The following is a 23,282-nucleotide window of genomic DNA, read 5'->3' on the forward strand; positions in this document are numbered from 1 at the left end:
ACCTGAGCGAAGGGGAGGGCGGCGCCTTGACTGAAGAAAGCGAAGACAAATCAGAACCTACCGCGCGAAGATGCGCCCTTCAGAGGCTGACACTGCTTTCCCTGGTTGGGCTGGTTCTTCGGTGGCTTCTAGGATGCTTTCTCCACCAACTCGCGCGCTTGCCAGGCTCTCCCCTTGCCCGCCAAGTTGAACGCTATCCCAAAAGGCCGAGCTGGCGGCCGTCCCGCTTCTTGGCTGAATTTTGAGTTAGCCAGCCGATTTGGAGGGAATCGGATGTTCTTTTGGTAATTCAGTGTCTTGCTAGAGTTCAACTAACTGGGTTTAACACTACTGCCTTCACTGTTGCTCCGCTGTCTTTCAACTTTGTCACGCGATCCTATTTTAAAAATTTTATTTCAAAAATAAGGTGGAAGGGGGCGCAAATGGAGTTATCTGGAAAAAACCTGGGCTGCATATTAGGATAAACAGAGGACCATCAATTAACTGGAATACAGCTCACTGGAAAGCAAATTAATCACCTGCCATATTTACACAATACATATGATTAATGTGGTTAGCTATTAGTTGATTCAGTGAATCAACTAGATTTGGAAGACTGCAGGTACTTAACATTCAATTCATAGTTGCTCAGGAGGGAGACCTGCTGAGTTGAATGGCACTTGTACCTTAAGAAGAATGAGTTTTAAAAGCAAATGTCATGTGTGTTTATTCCAAACTAAGGCCTACTAGATTCACTGGAACTTGTGTATCAAATCTGCAGTTTGATAAATCTACTAGATACAGGGCTATTGCCGCACTGTACATACAATGGCCATCTATTCCACTCCTCAATTCTAAATGCCTTGGGCAGCTACTATAGCTGTTTTATTCCAACTTGTGCCCCTCCCTTTCAAGTTAACCATCCTTTATCTACTCTACTAGTTTTTGGATTGCAACATTGAAAGTTTGCAAAGGGCAGCACACACTCTAGCTGCTTTTACTGCAGCAGACTAAGATAACATCTTAAAATATCTAAAATTGAATGGATTCAAGTACCTGAAAATAGCTCAAGCCCTCTAGCATTTCTACAGAAATATATTTTGACCCCTAAGCAAGATGACTGTGGTATCAGCAATAGTTTAATGTTATGTGCATTTAAACAGAGCTTATTTCTACTTGGGATTACTGGCAGCATTTTAATAAAGTTGGCACAAACTTACTCTAGTCATATTTCAGTATAACAAATTTCTATATTTAGAGATAAATTGCACTAATGATATAGGTGCAATTAATCTCAAGTATCCATAAGCTTGGATTGTTGACAGCTCAATTTTTCTATATTTTTCTAATACGGATATAGTAACTCTTATCAGGATTATTCATCCATTGCTGCTTAACCAACCAATTTAACACCTCAAAATTTGTTGAACTTCAAGCCAGAGTTGGCTCCTGACACATGCAGCTTTCCCTGCAGTTTTCTTAGCAACTTTTTGGAAGTAGTTTGCCATTGCCTCATTCCTAGAGCTGAGACCGGTCTAATTTCACTCCATTTGGCTTTATGCCTAAGGTAAGACTACCACTCATAATTCATGGCTTTTTAGCCTTGTGCCTTAACTACTACACCAAATTGGCTCTCATAATTTTTTTAAAAAATTAAAATTGTAAGAACTGAAATCCAACATAAAGAGCCCCAGGTTGAGACAGCATTATATTCCATGTTCTTCTGGAGTTCCTCAATCTTGATTTGACATACACAGTCTTTGTAACAGTTGGCATGTTTGTTTGGGTGTAAAATTGGATTTTAAAAACTCAGTTTCAAGTAGCTAAGTTTAGAAGTACAGCCCTATAAATGCCTCATTAATTATAACTAGTTTTGGGGAATTGCCCACACCCTATTCAATTTATTTCTGCCATGATTCCACATTTTATCAGTGTCTTATTTATAAAATAAGTCATCCTTATGATTTGTGTGGCTCTGTGTCCCACCCTTACGTCATTCAGCAAATTTTTGAAGATCCTGTTGTGCTCCTAGACCTCATGACAATGGTGGAACCCCATTTTTGTTTGGTTTTATTTGCATTGTATATAATACAGTATGTAGAAAGTCAGTTTGGTATAGTGATTAAGACATCAGGTTAAAAATGGGGAGAACATGAGCTCCAGTCCTGCTGCCTTAGGCATGAAGCCTGCTGTATAATCTTGGGCCAGTCACTCTCTCTCAGCCCTAGGAAGCAGGCAATGGCAATCCACTTCTGAAATCTTGCCAAGAAAACTGCAGGGTCCAGAGTTAGTTAGTGCTAACTTGAAAGGACAAAAAACACCCCCCCCCCCCAAAAAAAAACCCAGTCTATGTTGTGCTTCTGGTCCCTTGTATTTTTCTTTTAATGAGTTGGTTTTAAGTTGTAAGCTGTCCAGTTGAGCAGCCTATACATTTAATAAAAAGAAAATACCCAAATAGGAACCAAGACTTTTCACCATAATGCATTTGTTAATAACTTCTACATCTTTAATACTTCTACCATGTTGCATGTATGAATGGCCTTTCCAGTGAGATTTTCAAAGCTTATAACTTTCTCTTTTAATATCCTTTGAAAATCATAATTTCCAACTAAGCAAGACACTTATGTACAGTACCTGTTTGCAGCATCATGCAAATATGCCACCCTACTTAGTTGGACATTTGTGGTATCGATAACATATACATAATCAAGTATCCTCTTTTAAAATGTCACAAGACTCTTTGCAGTTTTGCAACAGGGATCACCATAAAGATGCCAACCAAAGTAAGGTATGCTTTAAACTGCAATGCAATATTTATTCGCAATAAAAAATCCAGGCCAAACTTGCACCAGAAGTAAAGGTAAAGCAGCCTCTAGGAACATTGGGCCATCTCTCATTCTCAACCATTCTGACTGCTAACACACCCGGAAAACACCTGCTGAGGAACATTATAGTGAAATATCCACTACTAGACAAGAAGGTGGATCAGCTGCTTTACACTGACAGTCCCTTTGACCTCACTAGCCCTCAACCACCTCTGCGCTCTTCCTGGCTGGAGCTCGGCTCCCCTATAGCGAGCCCTCAGTGGTCCGTCCCCTCTTATTGCCACGTCCCAATGGGGAAGCGCCAATGGGCGGGCTCCCTCAGGTGTCTCCAGCGCGCTCGGTCTTACCTGCACCACGTGGGGAGGGAGGAGTGGGCAGGTAGAGCCACCTCCCTAAACAGCCAAGCCCGCAGCCATTGCGCGCTTCCGAGGGGTGTAGCCAAACTCATGCTTCGGAATTGGCTCCCATGTAATTAAGTTTCTCGCCCCCCCCCCCACCCTCCCAAAGCCACACGGGGCATGCGTCTCTCTCCTAAAAGAAGGACCAGGACGGAAAAGCAGGGCTTTGGTGGCTGGAGGTGGGGGCCAGGGAGGGGGGGCGCTTTCCTTCCTTTCCTTACACTATAGGTTGGGCTCCGAAATAGCGGCTGGCTGGGTTTTTTGTTGTGGTTGTGGTTGGTGTTTTTTTTGCGGGGAGGTTTCTTCTCTGCAAAGTTCGGTGAAGTGCCTGGGTGTTGTTTGCCTTTCCTTTTCTCCACCCCAAATTCGGGGGGCTTGCTTTTCTCCTCCGCCCTCAGCATGACGACGTCTCCCGATTACCTGGTCATCCTCTTTGGGGTCACCGCTGGGGCGACCGGAGCTCGACTGGGCTCCGATGAGAGAGAGTTAATCCAGCTCCTGTGGCGAGTAGTAGATCTGGCCAGCAAAAAGGTATTTTATTTAATTTATTTGTTTATTTATTTTGGCCCGGTGTGGAGTTGGCGGGTTAGGAATTTACCTGAACGTGGCCTTGGACAACCTATGCTTCCTCTTTAAAAGTGAACTGGCTCCCGGATCGGTTAGGGATAATAGTTAAAAAAAGAGTGGAAAAACTAAGGGGACAAGCCCAACCCGCGCTTATCGGGGAGAAATCCCACCTTCTCGATTTCGAAAGGGAATTAGAACTTCGGGGGTGTGTGGGGGGTGTTTGTCCGACCTGTTGTAAAATCGTGGGGATGCATATCCCACAGAGGAACCGTAACCACTGGGGGAAAAGGCATAGATAATTTAAACGAGTCTTTGCAACTGCGGTGAGCAACGCGTGTTGGGCGTTTTCGTTCGAAGGGGAAAGTAGGCTTTTTTGAGTGTGGTGGGGGGCGGAATGAGGGAACGTTGCGGGGTTAAATGTGCTTCTCTCCTCCTCCCCCAAAAAAAGGAAGGGCGGGGCTGGAGCCAGGAGTCGAGATGGAAGGGCTGGATCCCCGGTTTTGGATTCCAGTCGTTGGACGGGGAGGGGGCGGGGCGGGGGGTCCATAAATGAGCAGCCTGGTTTTCCAAGGGGCTCAAAAGAAAAGCGTGGGACGACCAAGGGGCCCTGCCGTCCGTTGAGCAGGTGGAAGGGAGCGAGTCCAAAGGAAAACGCGGAGTTTTATCGGAAGTCTCATTGGAGAGAAAAAAGCCACTTTCTCCTTCAACCAAGGGTCTCAGCCTTAGCCACTTTAAGTTTGGAGAACTTCAACTCTCAGAATTCCCCAGCCAGCAAAGCTGGCTGGGAATTCTGAGAGTTGAAGTTCTCAAACTAAAGTGCTAAGGCTGAGACTAAGATCAACAAACCTCCCCAGCCCGGCTAAGAAAGTTCTCCAAACTTAAAGTGAAGTTCTCCAAACTTAAAGTGGCTAAGGCTGGAGACCCCTAGAGATCAACAAACCTCCCTCAGCCCCGGCTAAGAAAGTTCTCCAAACTTAAAGTGAAGTTCTCCAAACTTAAAGTGGCTAAGGCTGGAGACCCCTAGAGATCAACAAACCTCCCCCAGCCCCGGCTAAGAAAGCCTTCTTCACCGCCGCCCCGACCCCTCTTTGGGCGGCCGGGTGTGGGCTGCCAGATCCCGAGGGGGCGAACTGATCTCTTCCTTTCCTCCCCAATTCCCCGTTTCCCCTTGGAGGTGGGCAGTCTTCACCACGTCCTGATCGGGCCCGATCGCCTGGCGCTGACGGACGAATGCAGAGAGGAAACCGGCCTAGACGAGGACAGTCTGGCGCTCGCCCCGCAGCTGGAACAAGCCCTGGGGCAGGTAGGCGCGACGGACCGAGCCCCCTTTCTCTTCCTCCCAGGGCCGAACCCTTGGCTTGCTTTGCCCACCCACCCACCCACTCCCGCCCCGACAGAGCTTTCTGGAAATCGGGGTGTGCGAGGCGCACCAGATCACTCCGGGGTTGGGTGTGTTGTGGGAAGGGAAGGAGATTAGAAGTGACTCACCGCCGGAGAGAGAGGGAAGAGAGCGGGAGAGGCAGATGGCTTCTTTCCCACGTGGGGCTCTCGGTTCCCTGGCTGCTGGTGGGTGAACTGGGATGGCCAGCCTGGTTGAGTCAGGTTGACTTCTGAGGCTACTGTCCTGTCACTGAGGTCTGTGATACCTGCTCCTATGGTGCTTACAATCACTTTCTCATTAGTGACCCCCACCACCCCCACCGAGTTGTCTACTCCAGGGGGTCTTCAAACTTGACAGCTTTTAAAACCTGTGGACTTCAAACACCCAAAATTCTTTCTCCAGTCATATTAGCTCAGGAATTGTGGGAGTTGAAGTCCACAAGTCTTAAACTTGCCAAGTTTGAAGACCCTTGGTCTACTCTGACCCAGTGAAGAATCTAAGGGGGGAGAGGTAGAGGTGGTATTCAGCAGGTTTCGGCCAGTTCTGGAGAACCGGTAGCGGAAATTTTAAGTAGTTCCAAGAACTGGCAAATACCACCTCTGACTGGCTCCGCCAACCCCATCTATTCTCTGCCTCCCGAGTCCCAGCTGGGTCTTCTTTTGTTGCCCTGCACTGGAGAACTGAGCTGGAAAGCAGGTTAGTGGGGTGAGGAGGGAATGGGATTTTGCAATAACTTTCCCCCAGGAATGGGGATTTTACAGTATCCTTCCTCTGCCACGCCCACCAATAATAATAATACTTTATGGTCATTGTACAAATATACACAGTATACACATACAATGAAATTCATATAACACCCAGAGACCAGACCAAACACACATGCACAAATGACAATTCCCAAACACACAAAGCCACGTCCACAGAACCGGTAGTAAAAAAAAATTTGAATCCCACCAGTGGGAAGAGGGTTCAAAGTGGTATATAAGTCTAAGTGCTATTGCTATATTGATTTGTATGCTGCATGTCACCCAGCTGCCAGTGAATCATATCCTCTTATTGTTACATCAGTACAACAATGGTTGGATGACCCTAAAGCAGCGTTTCTCAACCATGGTATATTTAAGATAAGAGGACTTCAACTCCCAGTGCTAGCCGAGGAATTCTGGAAGTTGAATTTGGTGACCTTAAGATCCACACATCTTAGAATGGCCCAAGTTGAAGAACACTGCCCAAGGATATGCAATAATACATTGGCAAGGAAACATCCCATAATACTATTCAATCGCATGTGACTAGGGGCTGGCAGAAGACCTTAACTGAACTCTTGAAAAGTTTCTGGTTTCCCCCTGGTTGGAATGGCTGTGTAAATAAAAATTAATTTGTGCTCTAATGATTTGGATCAGGTGCCTCTTACTGCTTTCTAACTATCTTGGGTTTCTCACTATATTTCCTAGACAGCAGTGGATTTCTGAATGTACAGTCCAGTGCAGAGGTCTCCAAACTTGGCAACTTTAAGACTTGTGGACTTCAACAGTTGAAGTCCACAAGTCTTAAAGTTGCCAAGTTTGGAGACCCCTGGCTCCAGCACATTTAAAAGGCTGAGAAAGTCTGATCTAGTATCTCCATTAAAGGCTGCTTCCTTTTCATGGTGCTAATGATGACTTTGCCATGCTCTTGATTGTTGAAGTTGATTATTACAAATGCATCAAGATTAATACAACTAATACAGTTATTCTAGCTTTTCAACTGAAAGGTACAGACTCACTCAAGCTGAGGGCAAGCACTGGTGATGGCATGGGAACATCTACCAAGCGTGTTTGTTTGCTTTTTGCAACAGTACAAGGGTGATTGGCCATTATCGTCTTTCTGGGCTTTTTCCCCCACTTTCTACTTAGCCTAAAGCTCTAATTTCCTAGGGATGTCCCATCCTAGCTCGATCTAGTGGTTAAGGTACCAGGCTGGAAAGTGGGAGGCCATGAATTCAATTCCCATCTTAGCCGTGAAAGCCAGCTTGGGTGACTTTGGGGAGAATGACTTTCTCTCTCAGCCCAACCCATCTCACAGGGTGGTGGTTGTGGGGAAAATAAGAGGAAGAAAGCTATGTTCACCAGCTCACCAGCTTGAGATATTTGTAAAAATAACAAAAGGTGGGACACACGTAAATAAAAATTAACTAGTTTTGACCCTGTTTGTCTTTTTTTCATTCTTTGTACTAGCCAGTTTGGATAGATACAACTCCACACAAGCCACCCTTCAATCATTTGCACCAAGTGTATTGCATTACAATTCTCAATTTTGTGTTTTCTGGAAGACTGGAGAAGGCAGATTTAGGTGATCTTTTTAGATGCAACAGCTTTTTAGAAATATATTGATAGTGATAAGACAAATCAAAAGAAATCACAGACATTAGCTCCGTCAAAATAGGCTGACACAGCTATTGCGTGTTGCTGATTCTACAATTATTATCAAAGAGTTTGAACTGATACCAATTTCTATGACACTGGAAAAGAGGGCTTCAATTGAATCAGACTTTCTGTGGGGTGCTGGGAAATTGGAGGACTCCAGCCAAGATGTCATAAAAAGTATGATAATTCAAGTTATTAAAGCAGTGTTTCTCAACCTTGGCAACTTTAAGATATACAGACTATGGTGGCTGGAGAATTCGGGGAGTTGAAGTCCACACATCTTAAAGTTGCCAACTGTATTAGAAAGCTAGAGTGTAAGAAAATGAGGAACTTCCCATTTGAGGGGGAATTGTTTGACATAAACAATGCCTAATTTACTTAACTTACATTGCATTTACATTAAGTTATGCATCCTTAGTGAAAGTATGCAAATATTAAGTTTACAGAATGCACTTTCATATCATAAGTGGGTCTTTCTGCGTTGTATCCTTTTTTAGTTCAACCAGTCTGTGAGCAATGAACTAAATATTGGCGTTGGTACGTCCTTTTGTCTCTGTGCTGATGGGCAACTTCATATCAGGCAAGTTTTGCACCCTGAAGCATCAAAAAAGGTAAGGGGACTAAATTCAGTCTCTCTCTCTCTCTCTCTCCTCCAAAAACCAGGCTGTGATGCAGCACTGAAGGTTCCCCTTAAAAAACTCACATTTACTGCCACATTTCTGCTTATTAAGGCTTATGACATTATAGTTGGAATCACATTCATTACTCCCTAGCTGAACTTTTTGAGTTCCTGGTGTTTGAAATATGTGCCACATTTTATTATTCACAGGCAATGTTTTTGCATTTCCATGATACAAAGAACTAAGAACTGATTTAATCTTTATAGAGTTGTTTTTTGCATCAATAGCAGATCTTGCCCACGAGTAGGTATTGAGCAGAAGGAAGTAGCCCAGCAAAACCATCGTGTCTTTTAGATGCCAGGGGAAAGTTTTTAACTGATCTAGAACAGTGCTTTTCAACCTTAGCCATTTTAAGATATAGAGACTTCAAAATACAGAATTCCCCAGCCACTGATAGGATTTTGAAGTCCCTACATCTTAAAATTGTTAAGATTGTGAAGTAGACTGTCCTCAATTCTTGTTCAGACATTTTGCTTGCCGCTTATTTGGTTGTACTACTTTGTTTTGGATCTTTTGCAAGTTGTCTTGAAATTTAGAATAAATGTGACACATACAACCATGGATAATATATCTTTTTAGAGTGTTTAACCCGGTAATGATTGCTTGCATTATAGCAATTCTCTATAAAGAGCTGTTGCAATTTGTCTTTTAGATATAGAACGACTTTATATTTAGCTGCAATTAGTGTATTTCATTGTTTTTATCACTCTTCTGTTCAAAGAGATTAAATCTCTCATCTGCATCTTCAAAAATCACATTGCTGTAGTTCTTGAAATTCTGGTAGTAAGCAGTATCTATTTTTCAAGCATCTGTTTCAGTGTTAGTGTCTCTGTGACAAAAATATGTTTGTGACATGAATTCACGATCTTAGAAAATAGGCAAGCATGCCACTCATATGTCACTAATGTGTCATTTTTCCCCTTTATTGTAAATAGAGTTCTTATTAAGCTGCAGGTATCATTTCTCATAAAGCAATTGAATTCAAACTGTAATTGACTAGTCTTGCTCCTTGCTAATATTCTGCTCTTTGGCCATGCCACTGAATAAAACACATTCTTGAGGGATTGGAACCCAAGATAGTGCTTAGTTCATCCAAGCAGACTTGGTCCTCCTTTTAGTATAAAGGCCCAACAGACTACATATTTTTAATTTTCTCTTGTTCCTACCAAATGAACAAATTTTGTTATCTTCTTCTGCATTGTTTATATATTCTAAAATCCTACACACATCCTATAGCAAAGCTGAAGATCTCTCATTTTATAGTGGCTTTGACAGTGGTTACTTGGCTGTTCTTTAAAAGAGAAAGTAGTGATAAATAAACTGATCCAGCTGGCAAACTCTTGGGGGAAATTAGTTTACATTTAGTCATAGTTGCTACAAACCTACCACTTATCTGAGCATGGATGATTTCTACTCGGCCTCTGAGCAAGATTAAATTGATGACACGTTGCAGCGCTATCCACATGATTTCGTCTATCCTGTGAAGCCCAGCTTACATTTAGCCTATAACAAATCAGTGTCCTTCAATGAATTCCCTCCAGACATTGCAAGGGGCTTGAAGCAGGTGCCTGTCAATGTATGACAAAACAGAGATCAATCATTCACAAAAGCATGCACTTCATCTCCACTCCTTTGCTTCTCCTTTCTCTCAGCCATGCAAAGAATTAGTGCTTGTCCAGAGTTTATAGTTTGACAGAGCATCAACTAGCTTCACGAGGCAAGGAAAATGTCCTCTTTAGAACTGAAGGATGGAAGACACTCAGCCCATCTCTGTGGCTGCAAAGGAGAACAGCTGTTCTCAAAGCTGGGGAACTGTGGTGGGATGTGTTGCACTTTTGTTCCACCAAAACAAAAACTCTACAGTGGTTATGTCAAAAAAAACCCATGGCATTTTGAAATAAAATTTAAGCAATTTACCCTGAGATAAGCCTATCTTAAAATGACAGGGTGAGAGGGATTCTGTTGTCATTCTTTTGGGATGAGTTCAATTGAACAATCCTTGCATTATATGAGTAGTGGAAGCTGTTCCATGTTACGGCATTTCCTAATTTCCTGGGACAGCTCTATGTCGAATCATACGTATTTATGCTGTTTTGAATTGCAATCAAATGGGTGTAAAATTTATAAATTGTCATGGTAAATAAGACAGCATGATTGATCTGGTTAAATGGGAGGCTTGAAATGGATGTTTGCTCATGGACTTTGTATAAAAATATTGTTCAAAGTAAATACTAGGACAGAAGGAAGTATGGGTGTTTTATTTACTTTCAGTTTAAAATCATTTACGCTACAGGCAAAGCCTGAAAAGTCAGAACCACTGCCTTAATTGCCAATTCTAAATTTAAACTTTTCGAAAGGCTTTTGTAAAATATATTAGACTCCACATTGGGTTGCTTTATTACACTTAAAAAACCCAACGCTAAACAAACCAGAATACATAGGTTCACACAACACACCAAGCCAAAACCAACCAAACCACTTTGTGAATCTTTCAGTTTATGACTTAACATAATATATAAGCACAGTCACTATCCTTTTTTCTGTAAGTGTGAAATTGGTAATTAAAGAAAACTAGAATCTAAATGTGTTTAAGGCAGAATAGTTTCTCTTTTAGCTGCGTTCTTGAAATGTAGAAGCCTGATCATATCTTTTGCCTATAGGTAATCCTTACAACCATTTGTTTGGTAACTGTTCAAAGTTACAATGGCACTGAAAAAGTGATTTATGACTGTTTCACACTTATGACCATTGCAGCATCCCCATGATCATATGAACAAAATTTGGGCACTTCACAACTGGCATGTATTTATGACAGTTCCTTGTCCCAGGGTTATGGGATCACCAATTTGTAAACCTACCCATCTGGCTTCCGACAAGCAAGGTCAATGGGAAAGCCAGATTCACTTTTACAACTGCAGCAATTCACTTAACAGTTGTGGCAAGAAATGATGTAATATGGGACACAACTCATTTAGTAACTCTCTTGCTTAGCAATGGAAATTTTGGTCTCCAATGTGGTCATAAGTTGAGAACTATTTGTATTGGCAAAAGATAAATCTGGTTTTTGTAACCAGATGGCTGCTAGATACATTGGATTAGAAAGAATCCTTACTGATACCAGCCAGTAAATTCAGTGATTTGCCAGGTAGGAATAGCAGAGGTTTAATAGATTTCTATAAGGGGAAAGGCTGACAAATTTGTTGGCTTCAAATAGGTCTCTTTGGCCAGTGAAGTCCAACTTTGCGCTGGGCTGGAATTACAAAGGAGATCACAAAAACCTTCTTAATAATTGATTCCACTCTTGAAATGCTCTTATTATTAAGAAGACTCTCAAAACTTTTAATCAAAAGTAGCTCTCCTGTAACTATTGTTCAATACTCTTTTCTAAAATGATAGAGAACAAATCTTAACCTTTTTGTGTGCGTGACATCCTTTCAAGTATTGGTGGAGTTCTATCATATCCCATTTGGTCATCTTTCGACAAAGCTTAACATACCCAATTCTTTCATTCTTCATACCCACTTTCTCCTTTCTCCATAAGTTTCTTTCAATTCTCTAATCTTCCACACCTTTTTTGTACCCGTTCCAGTTTCTACTTCACCTATTCTTAAAGATAATGGAGAGAAGTTAAACCAAACTATCAACAATTTCCTTCAATGTCCAGATGTAATTTTTATTTGGATTTGTTCAAGGGCGGGAGGTTTTCCCTGGCTAGAATTCTATCCAACTTGGAATTCTATTCCTCCAGCCATTTGTTCATAAGTGCTCAGCAGAGTGTACATCCTCTTCTTAAAAGGATCAGACCAGGTTAGGAGCTGACTAGTTAACCTTTTCATGGTTAACTTTGGTCCTTTTTTTTTTTTTTGGTACAAAGCAGTTGGTTCAGTGATGTTTTTCTTTTTTATTCTGAACATATTAGAAGAAATTATTGTGTTTCTTAGCTTTCCTTGCTATTCAGCTTGTTCTGATTTTACCAACGTGCTTGAAAATACAAGTTATCTGATTTTACTCTTCCTTGATGATCTGTCTCTTTCCCAGTTTCTACATACAGGGAATCCTCAACTTGCAATCATTCATTTAGTGACCGTTCAAAGTTATGACAATACTGAAAAAAAAATGACATGGCTGTTTTTCACATGACTGTGGCAGCATCCCCATAGTCATGTGATCAAATTCAGTTACTTGGCAACTGGTTCATATTTATGACTTACAACAGTTCACTTAGTAACTGTTCAAAGTTTCAGAGGAACTGAGCAAAGTGACTTATGATCATTTTTCACACTTAACGACCATTGCAGCATTGCCATGGTCACGTGATTTACATTCGGATGCTTGAAAACTGACTCACATTTATGACAGTTTTGCAGTGGCCTGGGATCATGCGATCCCCTTTTGCAACCTTCTGATCAGCAAAGTCAGTGGGGAAACCAGATCCACTTAACAACTGTGTGTTGCTAATGTAACAACTGCAGTGATTCACTTAACAACTGTGGCAAAAAAAAGTTTTCAAAGGAGGCAAAACTTACTTAACAAATGTCTCGATTAACAACATAAATTTTGGGCTCAATTGTGGTCAGAAGTTGAGGACTACCTGTAGTGTCTTTTTATTAGATTTTCACTAGCTTCTTACAGAGCTACACTGCCTTCTTCCATTTCTTTTTTTGTTGTTGATGGAATTGTGTTTTAAGTGTTTTTGCTAATCCATCTTGCATTCCTTATCCTACATTATTCTCCTGTCATGGAATCCTTCTCTTTTTTATTTTATTTATTTATTTATTTTTGTCAATTGCTTACAAGATAATAGGTATAAGTAAAAACATAGTTATGAATACATGGATACATATAAGAAAAAGAAAAATAAATAAAAATAAAAGAAACAATAGGACAGGGATGGTAGGCATGTTGGTGCGCTTGTACACGCCCCCTACAATGCACTCAAAGTCCAAAATCTTCATTTAACTACAGTTAGCTTTAGGTTCTGTTAATTCAGGGATTTCATGATTACATTGGCCACGTTCCTTGAAAATTCTGTTTCCACTTGGTCTTGGTTAAGGTCAAGAGTAGTTGGTTCCTTTCTGCCTTTCTTCACCTACTGACGAAGAAATTTGTCATCAAGATAGGGCAGGAATTGCTTCTTGGAAGGACTCTGCTTGGCAAATGTGTTCAATGAGTATAACTCTTTTTAAGTGGGTGGTCAGTTAAGTTCATTGGGCATGCTATCAATAGACAGTTTGTACCACAAATTGTAACTGACAGCTACCTTAGTTTATTAGATGTAACTTGTTTTACAGAATATCTTGTTACCTGAATGCTTCTACTCCTTTTTTGATCTCCGAAAAGAATTCAAGAAATGTTGTCCTGGGTCACCTGAAATTGACCAATTAGATGCTGGTTCCATGATACAGTGTATCCTTTTAATAAATGTATACCATAATTTATCTGTACATTTCTCTAATATTAAGAAATGTTTATATATTGCCTTTATCTCACCCCAATTAATAAGAACTATATAGCTAAATATTGACCCTGCCAAATGCTTTAAAAAAATAATAATCAAGAAATAGCTGCAGAAAATCAAAATGGTAGATCCAATGATGGATGTTAAAACATGCAAAACTAGAATAAAAATTGGGGAACCAATAGGATGCAGAACAGTATACGTTTGTGTGTGGGTGTCTGTCTTTGTATGTATGTATGTGTGTGTGTGTGTGTGTATGTATGTATGTATGTATGTATGTATGTATGTATGTAACACTCAGATAGGTCAACACATTTTTTTTATTTAAGGACGTTTATTATGAAATCTTCATTGAATAGGCTTATTTTAAAGTCATGCTAACTGACAGATGTTAATACTGTATTCTAAATGCACTTTCTAAAAAAAAGGGCAATAAATAAAACCAGTAAAAAGCAGTGCTAATACGGTGCCGTTTACTAACTATTCTTAATTGTGAGCAATGCCTAGAGCAACATTAGTTCAGCTTTTGGATAAGTTCTATATATTGGTCTGTTGAATGGCTTTGATATGTGGTTTGCTTCTATAATTGGAGTTGCTTGTTTATGTGCTCTGTTTTGATGAAATATCAAGGATTATATGATATTTTCTATGTATCTTTTAAAAGAAAAATGTGCCCTAGTTACAGATTGTTCAAGTCTGAACTGCCATCATTGTAAGTGAAGCTGATTTTGTTAGCTTACCTTACAAGGATGAGTAGAGAGCTAAAAAGGCTGCCTATGACAGGTTGCTTGCAAATCCAGGGCTCCATCTAAGCTATAATAATTGAAATGCCTGGTGGGTTGAACAACTGGCCCCTTTCTGCATTCAATGCAAGCTGAAATTCCTCCTTGTCAGAATGAGTTTTCCCTTGGCCCAGTAATTTATGGGGCAAAGTGGCATTGAAGTTCAAGAGCTGGTCTGGATAAAGTAATAACAATTCACCGTTCCCCCTTTCTGGGGTGCATGTCCCAACATGTAAAAACCCTTGAGATATGTAACAAGGGAATGGGAGGTTCTATATATGTTAATAACCCTAAGAAGAGAAAATATAGTTGCAGCTTCTGTTGAACAATAAGTACTGGTGGAATGGGATTGGAAAATATGCACTCTAACCGGTTGCTAAAACATGTTTACATGCAATTAAATAAAACCTTTGTAGGACTTGAAAGATAGCCCCAACCTGGAACCATAAACCTTTTATGCAGAGGGCCGAAAGATTTGTTTAACATGACTCGGAAGGAAATTTTAATTGAAAGCAGTTTCTCTCCACTTCAATCATTTTTGCTCACCATTTTATTTAAAGAGATAAATGCAAACATATCCAGATTTACTGTTAAATTCAAGCCCCTTTTGAAGAAAGATGTTCACTTTAATAGAAATCTCAAAAGCAATAGCAATTTAAACTTCTTCAAGAAATGCTGTTTGGTTCAGTCACTTCCCATCATCCAGTACAGGTAGTCCTCGACTTACGACCTCGAGTGAGCCCAGAATTTCTGTTAAGTGAGACATTTGCTCGGTGAGTTTTGCCCCATTTTACGGCCTTCCTTGCCACAGTGGGGAAAGTGAATCACTGCCATTATTAAGTTAGTAACATAGTTGTTAAGTGAATCTGGCTTCCCCATTCACTTTGCTTGTCAGAAGGTCATAAAAGAGGATCCCATGACCCTAGGACACTGCAACCGTCATAAACATGAACCAGTTGCCTAGCATCCAAATTCTGATCATTTTGGATCATTTTGAGCAATTTGTTGCTGCTGCCGCTGCCCCTGCAAAGTGCAGGCTAAAAATGGGGCATGGGGAGGCCGCATGTCCCCCCGTGCTCCGGTCTGGCTGGAAGGGTGCTACAGGAGGCGTCCGTCCTACCTCCTCCGTGGCTGGCCTGCAGAGCAGAGGTGGTATTCAGCAGGTTCTGACCAGTTCTGAAGAACTGGTAGTGGAAATATTGAGTAGTTCGGAGAACCAGCAAAAACCTCCTCTGACTGGAGATTTTACAGTATCCTTCCCCTGCCACGCCCACCAAGCCACGCCCACAGAACAGGTAGTAAAAAAAAATTGAATCCCACCACTGCCTCGGAGGAGAACTACAATGCTTATCCGGCCCATGAAGAAATCCAGTTTGACAACCCTGATCTAAATTAAAGTTCTCTCTTTGCAGGATTTTATTAGAAAATAAGACCAATGTTTCCAATGGATTGAAAGCAATAGCACGATTAAATATTTAAGCTCTTTATCTATTCATTTATGGTTACAGTCTGATCTTGAGCAAAATTAGAGAAAATTCATTGCAACTATTTTATAGATAGTATTTAATTGCAACTATTTTATAGATAGTATTTAATGCACAAGGAGCTTTACCTGATAAATTCTAGCATGATGTGTTTGAGAAAACATGAAGAAATAAAAAAACATATGTAGCCATCTGATAACTTGTTTAGTCAACTTTGGACTTAACTTTTTATTAAAAGTTGCAAATTGTAAAGGAGGCTACTTTATTAAGCTCTAAATTATTACATTGCTTGATAATTGCCATAATACCTAAGAGCAGGTTTTCCCCAACTGTAAAGTATATTGTCTTGGGGAAGCATAGGCAGAGTCCGTGAAAAGCCTTTGCTTTTTTATTTTTTTATTATTAAAATAGAATTGGTATATTTCCATATGATGGAAAACAGTTAGGGAAACCATTCTAGTGGAAATTTTTCACAAGAAAAATTGTAATGATAATTAACTTTGTTGGCTTAAATTTAAAGTATGCTTTTATATATAATTGTATATAATTATTAATCTGGTTACTACCCACTTCCAGATTTCTAGATAGTTTAGTTACATAACCCTAAATATATTTAGTTACGTAACCCTAAAATGCTTTTACTTTTATAGATTTGATTGATTAAATAATTAGAATTATATCCTACTTTTATTCATATCACTCAAAGCACGCACATGTAAGGCTCCTTGCTATTTGTTTCCTCACAACAACAACAACAACAACTCTGTGAGTGATTTGGACTGACAAAGTCACTGGCCAAAACTGGAGGTTAATGGAGAGGGGGAAATTTCCTGGTGTCTAATCCAGCATCGTAGCTACCATATTGACTCTCCAGTTTTAAAACAGTCCTCTTTCAATGACAAAAGTTTGTTAAATGATTTGAGGCCAGTGACTTGTCTCCTACAGCAATCTACCTCACAGGGGGATGAATTTCCAAATATGACTCCTAGGGAGAATAACATGTAAAGAGAATATTGTATGTTCCCCAATCTTTCACCCATAGAAAAAAGACATCAAGAAAGCCATGTTAGCATATTATGGCAAAAAGATCAGGAAGTATCTGGTAGCACTTTTCCCAACTAACATGGAAGTTCACGAAAAGCTTTCATTAGTCGGAAAAGGTACTTTTTTTTTTCCTAGAGCAAAAGTGGGATATAAACCTTAATTATAGCCTTCATGATATATCCCAGCTTTATTTTTCCTGATTTTCCTGATTTTCTGATTTTCATCTTTAAGGTGACAGGTATAGCAGGCCTTATTTATAGAAGTTTAAAGCCATACCAATCAATCACACTTCTATATGGCAGAAGCATGTTAATAATGAGGTTGGAGCAGTCCCATAATTCAGTGTTTCTCAACCTTGGCGACTTGAAGCTGGGTGGACTACAATTCCCAGAATTCCTCAGCCAGTTGGCTGGGGAATTCTGAGAGTTGAAGTCCAACCAGCTTCAAGTCACCAATGTTGAGAAACACTGCCATAAATTAATGGCTGTTTTCTGGTTGGGAAAAACACTAGCTACCTTTTTTATTGTCCTGCAGCTATCCCCCACACACACACACACACCTCCCCCCAATCAGTGAATGGAAATAAATAAAGGATTTCCAAAGGGACCTAACCTGTGTTATGTAATTATATTTTGCTACTTCTAAGGAGAAATGTTCCTGTGCATGATAATATTGGCCTTTTGGGTTGCAGTGTTCCATTTCTGATTCACGTAGCCTTGGTCTGATAACTCTTGCGTCATTCTTGAAAATAATGTGGTTGAGCCAGTTATCCACTCTGTCATTCTTTGCTATTTTTGTAGTATATTTTACAGTTATACATGTTAAGATTTGGACTTTTATTTCTTCTGCCCATGGCTTAACCTGAAGTTTTTGTTTTGTTTTGTTTTGTTTACTTTAGATAGATGTTTGCTGAGAAAAGAACTACGAATTTGGAAAGGGCCAGGTCTGTGTTTCAATTTACCCATAAATACCAGCACGAGAAGATTTGTCAGTCTTCTCTGTTCTGACTAATAAGCTGCAGTTCTCAACTTGTGAAGCTTGCTTAGCCGGTTCACAGTAGCATATGCCCCAAGGGTGGAGTGAATCAAGCTTGCACTGGCTACTTAAATGTCAAGTGCCTTCAGAGAATGCATTTCTCTTCATCCTCTAAATCTGTGTTTGTCAATCTTAACGATTTGAAGATAATGTGGACTTCAATTCCCAGAATTCTCCGGGCAGCACGAGAGTTTTGAAGTCCACACATCTTAAAAAGTTGCCAAGGTTGAGAAACGCTTCCCTAAATAGTTAGACATGCAGAAACCATTATATAGCCACTTGATAAGCCTACATAGAACTAGACTGTGTAGCTTACTTGAGTTGTACTTTGAGATGACATTCAGGTATGCAGAAAAAATAGAGTATTATAACACTGAGGATGCAATCTGGGAATTTAGCTTTAATACACGTAGAGTAGCAGTGTAACCACATGGAAGCTACTGCAAGGCTGATCCAAACCAACTGAACATCCTGTCCTGCAGATTGTACAAGTAATACTTGACTTATGACCATAATTGATCCTGGCAATTACAGTCATGATGATAAAGCAGGTCATCACATGACAGACCTGATTTTATGACTCTTTTTTGCCATAGTCATTAAGTAAACCCATTGTTCACTATGGGCAGGCTTTGTCAGAAACAAACATTGAGTTTTGGCAAAATCATCATGAATTCCAGCCATGTGATCAAAGGATGCTGCAAATGGCTGTAAATGAGAGCCAATTGATGAGTTGTTGACTACAAGGAAGATGGGGAGGGCGCAACCATCAGAACGTTAGGATCAAGATGGTGTGAAGTGTTAATACCACTTTATAATGCCTTGGTAAGACCACATTTGGAATATTGCATCCAGTTTTGGTGGCCACGATATAAAAAAGATATTCAGACTCTAGAAAGAGTGCAGAGAAGAGCAACAAAGATGATTAGGGGACTAGAGGCTAAAACATATGAAGAATGGTTGCTGTAATAGGGGTAACAGGATAGCAGTATTCTGATATCTCAGGGACTGCCACAAAGATGACTGAGTCAAGCTATTCTCCAAAGCACCTGAGGGCAGGACAAGAAGCAATGGGTGGAACCTAATCAAGGAGAGAAGCAACCTAGAACTAAGGAGAAATTTCCTGACAGAACAATAAATCAGTGGAACAACTTGCCTCCAGAAGTTGTGAATGCTCCAACACAGGAAGTTTTTAAGAAGATATTGGACAACCATTTGTTTGAAATAGTATAGGGTTTCCTGCCTAAGCAGGCGGTTGGACTAGAAGACCTCCAAGGTCCTTTCCAACTCTGTTATTCTATATTCCAACTTCAGAGTCAGGTCTTAAATTTGGTCACTAAGGAAGCTATTGGCTATAAATAGAGGATTAGCTGCATTGCTAAGAGAAAATTCTTCACCGCTGAAACATATTCACAATTCCAAATCAAGACAAAGCACAACAGAATGCTTCCCGTAATCTGCTTTTCTATTGCCAAATATATTTTATAGATAATGTTCAAAGCAGATTTTTTATCTTCCTTTGGAATTTGCTCATGAAATTTGATTTGATTTTTAAAAGAAGTTAATTGCTTCTTTTGGACTCTTAGTGGGCAACCAGCTAAATATGAGCCAGCAGTGTGCAGCAGCAGTCAAAAAAGCTAATGCAATCCTAACTTGTATTAACAGAGGGATACAATCAAGATCAAGGGAGGTACTAATACCGCTCTATAAAGCCTTAGTAAGACCACACCTAGAGTACTGCATCCAGTTTTGTTCACCACATTATAAAAAAGATGCTGAGACTCTAGAAAAAGTACAGAGAAGAACAACCAGGATGATTAGGGGACTGGAGACTAAAACATACGAAGAACGGTTGCAGGAACTGGGCTTGGCTAGTCTAGTAAAGAGAAGGACCAGGGGAGACATGATAACAGTCTTCCAATATTTGAGAGGCTGCCACAGAGAGGAGGGGATCAAGCTATTTTCTAAAGTACCTGTAGGCCAGACAAGGAATAATAGACGGAAACTGAACAAGGAGAGATTTAACCTGGAAATAAGGAGAAACTTTCTGACAGAACAATCAACCAATGGAACAGCTTGCCCTCGGAAGTTGTGGGAACACCATCACTTGAGGCTTTCAAGAAGAGATTGGACTGCCATTTGGTGTCGGGTCTCCTGCCTGGATGGGAGGTTGGACTAGATGACCTACAAGGTCCCTTCCAACTCTGATTATCTGTTAGCTTATAGCAAAGTATAACCTGCTCATAGGTTATGAAGAGGCTGTACATTTTGCTTTTATCACGATGCTTCATAATGTCAACAAATGCTTAGGTTAAGCAAAATAATTACTTATGTCACTAATCTTGAAAAGCTGATGAGGATAAATGGATCACAGCAGAATATATTCTAGCACTCCCTTCTGTTGCCACTGTTGTGTTAAGGGAAGATAATCCATGGGAATGAAGAACGGGGGAGTGCATATGGGACAAATTAAAAAATGATGCAGTAGGACAGAAAATCAGGCACTCTTATATTTTTTATTTGCACTATCTTTAAGCAATCTAGATAAATTTGTTTCACTAAAAGTAGCAAAATTTTGCTATATTATGTATAAGCTTTGCCCACAAATGAATGCCAGTGCAAGTAATTCTTGACTTACAAGAGTTAATTGAAATATGGTTGTAAGTTGTGGCAGTCATTAAGTGGGTCATTATGTTTGCTGGAAACCAACAAAAAAAATGCCAGAAATTGTGATCATGTTATAGAGCTTTGGTTATAGAGCTCACGTTATAGAGCTCAGGGTTCAGTCTGCACTTCCACCTTCCTCCAATTACTGGAAGGCCAGAGAAGGCTATATGTTGATGTCATCAAGAAGGGTTTTGGTGAATGTTTTTGGCCTTTGTTAGGCTTTTATGTTGAGGAATGGGACCAAGAAGACAGCTTAGGAAACAAGCAACTTCCTTGCCAGCTCTTAGCATTCCACCAATTCCACCTAAAACTGGAATCGGCCTAGCCCGTATAAATTTGGGGGCATGGTTTGCATTTGGTGCAATTAAAGATGGGGCAGGGATAGTTTGAAGTGCCAAAGATCTGCCATTTGAATGATTGCTTTAAGATTCTTGACTGTTGTATTCAGATCTGAATCCTGACAAGCGGAGCTCAACACAGCATTTTGGAGTGCAGCAATTGGAAGACATGGGCAATGTGATTTTAGCACTAATTTCAGAAGGCTACAGTAAGCAAAGAGGGTATTCTTTTGGGATGGGATGGTTTAATTTTACATGTATGGGCCTATTCACTATTATTTTTGTTACTGTCTTTTTGAGGGATTGTTGAGTGGGATTTGTAGAGGTTTGAAGCAGGAATGGGAATTTATTTTAGGGTTAGAAGGCACCGTTTTCTTGACCAGACATGCACCAGACTCTTCTCAGCATGTCAATGGCTGCTCTTCAGAAATGACCTTACAGGGTTTTTAGGACATGTTAAGCTATAAAATCATTTAAATCTTTGTGATCGCTAAAAGTCAATACTAGAATAAAATGGGTTTTGAGTACTTATTTTTCTTTAGCCCCTCAAGGTTCTAACAAGTAAAAAAAATAGCTACAAAGAGGATATAGACAGAGCACAATTAGTTACACTTTTTGCACCCAGCTTTAAATGTGGAGAAACCTTTTTCCTCTCTTCTCTCTCTGTCCCTCTCCTCTTCTCTCTCCCTCCCTACATACATGCTGGACATTATTGCAGGAGATTATCAAAAGTGGGATATTATTAGTGAAGGCAGAAGACTTCAGGCAGAGAAGTCTTCCTTGTCAGACTATTGATCCATCTGATGGTAATTATCAAATATGGACTACAAGAAATGTTTAGTGATATATAGAAGGGCATAACCAACCTTCCTTGGGTGTGTCTAGAAATGAAACGGACTTTTCCTGCATGCAAACATGTGTCGTATCACTCAGCTAATACTTTATCCCATGGAAAGTACACTTTTGAAGGAGACAGATGACATTGCCATAAATCTACTTAGAGAGAGTGTAGGTTCTCAATCTCTGGAGGTTTTAAAGTCAGATAGCCATCTGTCAGGAGCAGTTCAACTGGTTTTCCTGCACATCTGAGAAAGTGGGAGTAGATGAACTTTGTATTCCCTTCAAAATCTACAGTTCTGATTCTATGCACGCTACAAATGCTGGGACAGAAGAAATCATATCTATCACCTGTCTGTCTGTCTCTCTCTCTCTTTGTGTCTGTCTGTCTTTCTACCTATCACAGGAAGATAATATTTCATTTTGCTATTCAACTATATTGTTGGAATGGAATTGATTTTGTTCTGTGTTTTATAGACCACAGGTTTTCAGATCCAGAAAGGGTGAACTATAAATTTGAAAGTGGAACTTGGTAAGTATGTACCTTAAAATAAAATATGAAAAGTTTTTTAAAGACAGTTTATTAAACATATTAATAGGTCTTCATGAGATATGTCTATCTTCCTGGAACACAGGCCAGAAACAAATAGAATAGAAAATTAAAATTAACATTGACCTTCAGGAAAGAATCCTAGGAAATTATGAAGAATGGTTACCTATATGAAAATGTAATCTAAGAGAGAGGATCCTTTTAATTAAGTTCAAAGCCTTTCTTCAATGCAAATTCATTTTAACCCCTACTTCTTTGAAAAAAAAACTTTTTAAATCAACACTGTAATTATCCTTTTTCTGTATATTGCAAAAAAGAAAACTCTTATAAAACTGCAGGCATTTCTTTCTTTCTAAACAGACTGAAGAGAAAGGCAGTGAAAACTATAACATGCTGTCCTGAAGGTTTTTCAATCCTTAACCAACAGTCAGAATAAAAAATAAGTCCCAAAGTGATTTAAAAAGTGGGGTTTGTTGAATGTTGAGTCCTGCAAAAGATCTACATTAGCCACTCAGAGCATGATGAAATCTTGCGACTCCCAGCTGATCGCAAGAGATTGTAAAAAAAACAAAACCCTCAGTTTCTGCCATCTACTCACCATGAACATCTGTCCATAGTACATATGAGTAATCTCAAGATCTCTCCTTTATCCAGAGAGTATTTCTGGCAGTCCACATCCAATGGGCAGCTGCCTTTGAGCCACAATGTCTCTCGCATTCCGCAGAATTTCAATTTGCCATTCCCAACTGGAAATGACTCCAAGTGTTGGTTTTTCTCATGACTGTGGAAATATGTATGCTTTCCCCTCTCCCTACAAATATAGAAAAATACCATATATACTGAAAGACAATG

The 23,282-nt window shown here is 40.0% G+C and overlaps 1 protein-coding gene across 2 annotated transcripts in view; it reads left to right on the forward strand.

The window, feature by feature from the left end:
* Positions 1–3,313: 3,313 nt before the first annotated feature.
* The window catches only part of ESRP1 (epithelial splicing regulatory protein 1), a 41,943-nt gene continuing 21,974 nt past the window's right edge, over positions 3,314–23,282 (forward strand). For both annotated transcript variants that reach the window (XM_026690795.2, XM_026690800.2), the window contains exons 1-6: positions 3,314–3,733; positions 4,944–5,072; positions 8,053–8,166; positions 13,527–13,641; positions 21,154–21,252; positions 22,358–22,412. In XM_026690795.2, the coding sequence (XP_026546580.2) occupies positions 3,602–3,733; positions 4,944–5,072; positions 8,053–8,166; positions 13,527–13,641; positions 21,154–21,252; positions 22,358–22,412 (644 nt within the window). In that variant the 5' untranslated portion in view covers positions 3,314–3,601. The remainder of the gene's footprint in view (positions 3,734–4,943; positions 5,073–8,052; positions 8,167–13,526; positions 13,642–21,153; positions 21,253–22,357; positions 22,413–23,282) is intronic.

Source organism: Notechis scutatus, chromosome 3 (assembly GCF_049901735.1).
Source record: "Notechis scutatus isolate UNSWTSFEM ecotype Mainland chromosome 3, rNotScu1.2, whole genome shotgun sequence".
Taxonomy (NCBI): Eukaryota; Metazoa; Chordata; class Lepidosauria; order Squamata; family Elapidae; genus Notechis; species Notechis scutatus.